The following is a 5,078-nucleotide window of genomic DNA, read 5'->3' on the forward strand; positions in this document are numbered from 1 at the left end:
ACTTTTTCATACTAATAGTTGTAATTTTAGTTTGCTGGAGCCTTAGTTTGCTGGAGCCACTGCCCTTCACAATGTCTGTGCTGGGCCGTGATCTGAAGTATGCGCACCACATTGTTAAAGCATTCACATCAAGAGAATAGAGTTAGAGGAATCACCTCTTGGTATACATACAATTATATTTCAAGCTTTAGTTGAAATACCAAATTTTACATTTATTTAAATTCTCATGTTGTAATTACAAAGTCATCATCCTAATTCATTTAGACTTCAAAACGATATTTCATATCTTCAGAATTAACATGGCATTTGCGCAAAGACACTGAAACATTTCTATTTTTCTCCATCATTCAAAGATTTGAGTCGCAGACACGATGCCAGAGAATGTAATATATGTTCAGGTTTTTTATCATTCCAAGTATCTGCTTGAGTACTAAGAGCTAGATTCCCCCATTCCCCATAGAAACCACTACTATTATAAAACAACATAATCCCTGAATTATTTAGTTCCATTGGGGGGGGGTGATGGACTGGATTGAGAGGCAGGCTGAGATTGCATCACATTTTGAGGATGACATCCTAACACACACAAACACACACAGCCTTGCGCATACACCCGTGCACACACGCAGAAACACATACATGCACAGGAATGCATAAACACACACTCAGAACACAGAGCACTTCAACTTTTTTTTATATATATAAATATACATATATATATATATATATATATATATATATATATATATATATGTATAACGTTTATTTATAAACGTGCAACACACACTGAAGCATATGCTTGCAATTGAAAAATATCGGCCCTTAATGACAAAATCAATAATAGGACTCACACATATGGGTGTTATTCTCTAAAATCTCACCTTCTGGTCCCCAGAAGATGTCTAGTCCCCAATGAGTCAACCCCTCATGCCCCCTCCTTCTTCCAGCAATCCCTCTCTCTGTCTGTCCACAGAGCTCTCTTCATCTTTTCTTTTTTTAGCGATCCACATTTATTTTTCCAATTTTCTTTGCTGTGAGAGAATGTAAAAACGTTTTTGTTCAAGCACATTGATAGCGTTAGGGGAAGCGTGGGATTAATGGATTATCCATAAGAATGTGCATGCGTTGTGATGTAGCAACAGCTAGTTGATACAATATGCCTAGCTCCAGCGGCCACGCAACCGGCCCCATTTTGTTCATTCAGACTGCATTACCATTTTCTCTAGCAGACTTTTACCATTTGATATTACAGACTTGTTTTATAATTGAAAGAGCTACACTAGGCATTAATGCAAATGGTGTTCTGAATGGGGTCGGTTTACCATAATGAATGTCACACTCACAATGCTGATTATTGTGCACTTAAGCCCAGGGACTCCTATGTGTGTGTCCTATTCCTATTAAAATGACACAATCTTAATTTCTCTTGGTAAATTCTGCGTCATTAAACAGCAGCTACCGTTCAGAGATTCAGTGTGAACCTTTCTCTTGCATTTTAATGGGCAGTCTGCTCATCATCCTACCGCATGGCTCACCATTGTGTTACCCACCCCAGGTATTACTCAGTGCTGTACCCCCTGGAGAGGAAGATCTCAGAGGCCCGATCCCGGGACCTGGTCATCTACATGTGGGCGCACGCCGCGGTGGCCAGCGTCCCCGTGTTCGCCGCCACCAACGTGACGGACGTGTACGCGGCGGCGTCCTGCTCCGACGCGCCGGCCCGCGCCCTGGGCCACGTGCTGTACGTGGCACTCTACAACGGCACCACCGTGGTGCTGCCGCTGGCGCTGGTCTTCCTGCTTATGCTGCTGATCCGCCGCGCACTGAGCGCCAGCCAGAAGAAGAAGGTGGTGATCGCGGCGCTGCGCACGCCCCAGAGCGGCATCTCCATCCCCTACGTGTCCCAGCGCGAGGCCGAGCTGCACGCCGCCCTGCTGGCCGCCGTGCTGGCCTTCTCCGCCTGCAGCGCCCCCTACGGAGCGCTGGCGGTGTACCGCACCGTGCTGGGAGCCGAGAGCGCCGCTCTGCTGCCCGCGCCGCTCTACCTCACCGCCGTGTGGCTGCCCAAGGTGTCCCTGGTCACCAACCCGCTGATGTTCCTCACCGTCAGCCGCGCGGCCCGCCAGAGCCTGCTGGACCTGCTGGCCCGGCTCCACCGGCGCTACAGCCGCCGCAACGTGGTGGGCTCCGGGGGGCTGGTGTCGCTGGGCGGGGAGAGCAGGGGGCCGGCGGTGGGCGGCTCCAGGACCGGCCTGGAGACGGCGGGCCGCTCCGGGAGCCAGCTGCTGGAGATGTTCAACATCGGACAGCAGCAGATCTACAGGCCGTCGGAAGAGGAGGAGGAGGAGGAGGAGGAGGAGCAGGATAAGGAGCTGGACGGCAAGAATAACGGCGCTTCCTCCACGAGATCGGGGCCTTGCTCGGAGTCCCCGGAGGGCCACCACCGGGGGGCCGGACCGGGGAGCCTGAGGCGAGAGGGGGTCCCCAAGAGGGAGAAGCAGCAGCAGCAGCGGCGGCAAGGATTGGCGGACGGGGAGACCCCCCCGGCGCCCCCGGCCCCAAGGGGGTCCCCGGTGCAGCTGTGCACAGCGTACGCCTCGTCCTCCCAGGTGGCGCCGGCCACGCCCACGGACAGCGAGGACGTGGTGCAGTTCGGCTTCGGGCCGTTCGAGCTGCCGCCCCAGTGGCTGCCCGAGACCCGGAACAGCAAGAAGAGGCTGCTGCCGCCGCTGGGGGACACCCCCGAGGAGCTGATCCAGACCAAGCAGCCCCGGCCGCGGCCCGAACGCCGCATCAGCCGGAACAACAAGGTCAGCATCATACCCGTCGCCGTCGACCCCTGAATCGGACCGGACACCGAGGGGACGTCAGCGGCCCGGTGGCCGCGGGGGGGCGTCTCGTAAGATGCGCTGCATCATTTGCCTTTTTTTTTTGTATTGCACCTTTTAAGTGTTGCTGTCGTTGGAGTCCCGCTCGTTTCCCCGCTCTGCTGTCCCGATGCGAGCTCAAGTCTGGCAAACTGTAAGAAAGGGTTTTATGTCTGCCGCTGTGACGCTTTGAGATGGGTGTCCTGTGAAGGACTTGCGTTCTGACACCCTGTATTGTTTGGTCAATGTATATCTTTCGTTCACTTTTAGTTGCGTAAAATGCAACGTATTATGCTCACTGAAGATTTCTAGAGAATAAAACACGTTTGACATGACTGAACAGGTTTTTTCTCAAAGAGCTGCGTATCAATCCATTCATTCGCTGTTTGATTGTGTTTTCCATTTCCTTATCATGTGCTGTCAACAATCACCATGTCTTTCATGATCTGAAGTACATGTGTTATCTGTATTATAATGTCTACGACTTGTAGTAGTACACAGAATGAAAACCAAAATATAAGACACGGCGTTGGTTCCTCCTATTACAAGCTTGGCTTTTATTTGTCCCCAGAAGCATAAGGAAAACAAGCCAGATGGCATCATTCAGATTGCAAATGGATGCGCCGCTGTCATTGCATTATTAGTCTATTTGTTTTTCCTTGGTTTTTTGTAGAAAATCACTATAAAAAAAGCTGGACACACGGAGATAGTGACACGTGCTATTGGATAAATCTTTTTATAGTTTTTCATTATAATTGTATATTAAGATTACAAACACCCAGTCAACAGGAACAAGCTGTCGCTGGTGCTTTGAATCACCAGCACTTCAAATATTTGTCATCCACCCACCACCTCCCCATGTTCACACACACACTCACACACACACACACACACGCACACATGCGCACACACACACACCCCTGTGGACACACTACACACACATGTACACGGATATGCACACACGCACACACACACACACACACACACACACACACACACACACACACACACCAGTCCGCACTGACATGTATGCTTTGTTCACACCACAGCCCACTTGCTGTGTCCACAGAGCCAGAGGATCTATAGGGCAGTCAGTGCCCATCACCTTTATCAGCCATCATTGATCGCTCATGCCTGAATAGGAAAAATCCCTGTGGACACTCCTCCAAGGAAGAAGGGGCAGGAGGAGGAGCAGGAGGAGGAGATGGTGTTTCCAGAATAAATGATGGCTTGGGCGCCACAGAGGTAAGCTGTACCCAGTCCCAATGACTTAATGCTTCCTCTCAAAGACATTCATCACTTTGTTTGGAGTTTCTATTGTATCCAATGAAATTGGTCCAAAACACATTTGACACGCTGCGATGTGAAATCATTGCTTACACTGACACACTTACACTTATGCCGTTTTCTATTGTGGCTTGGGAATAAACCCTACACAGTACGTTTTTGGAAATAGCATCAATCACAGACTATTGTCCAGTGAATCAAAACAGGTACAAGTGCCTTCTAGTTATATTTAAAAGGCTGTTGCCTTTGCTGTGCTTATGTAGTGTCTGCATTTCAGATGGACTCATTTGCATTGCTTTGCCACATTTAGTTAAATTGATTAAATTGGAATGAATGTTGGTTTATACCGGCCATTCATCTATGCAAACAATTAGCACTCAATCGGTCTAGACAGAGAATAAATTTAGCAACATCAACAACAAGAGTTAAATCTAATTCTCTTATTATTTCCTGTCTATTTTCCTTTCAGTTTATTGGCTGATTTTTGACTGGCCATTCTTCCATGTTCCTCCATGTTCCTCCATACAGTTGGTCTAAACCAGACGCTAATACAGCGACAAACTTCAAATCAAAACCCAGGCGGTACACAAATCGTTTAATCGTCTGCTGGAGCAGACATAAGACTCTCAAAGTATGTGTAAGACGGAGCACATGAGAATACTATTGTCCCAGTGTTGCGTGGGAACAAAGTCTCTATTTATTAGCCTGTGTTTTATTAAATAAAATGGTGGACAAGGATTTTGTCCACCAGTGGTCATTCCCTCGATGTCACAGCAACATCAACCTCATCGCTTGCTTTTATCTTAAAGTTAAAATGTTATACATTGCATGTTGATGTAAGTTTAATATCCATGGGTTGTGAATTTGTCGTTTTTTTCTTATGCAAAACACTTGATTGACTGGTGTTAAAAAAGTAGTACTACA

General features: G+C 48.1%; 1 protein-coding gene across 1 annotated transcript in view; it reads left to right on the forward strand.

Moving 5' to 3' along the window:
* The window catches only part of gpr176 (G protein-coupled receptor 176), a gene marked incomplete at both ends in the record, with an annotated part of 3,722 nt that extends 879 nt beyond the window's left edge, over positions 1-2,843 (forward strand). The window contains 1 exon segment of the mRNA XM_079753955.1: positions 1,556-2,843. Within this exon segment, the coding sequence (XP_079610081.1) occupies positions 1,556-2,843 (1,288 nt within the window).
* Between the last annotated feature and the right edge of the window lie 2,235 nt (positions 2,844-5,078).

Source organism: Pollachius pollachius (genome assembly GCF_949987615.1).
Source record: "Pollachius pollachius genome assembly, chromosome: 16".
In the NCBI taxonomy this organism is placed as follows: Eukaryota; Metazoa; Chordata; class Actinopteri; order Gadiformes; family Gadidae; genus Pollachius; species Pollachius pollachius.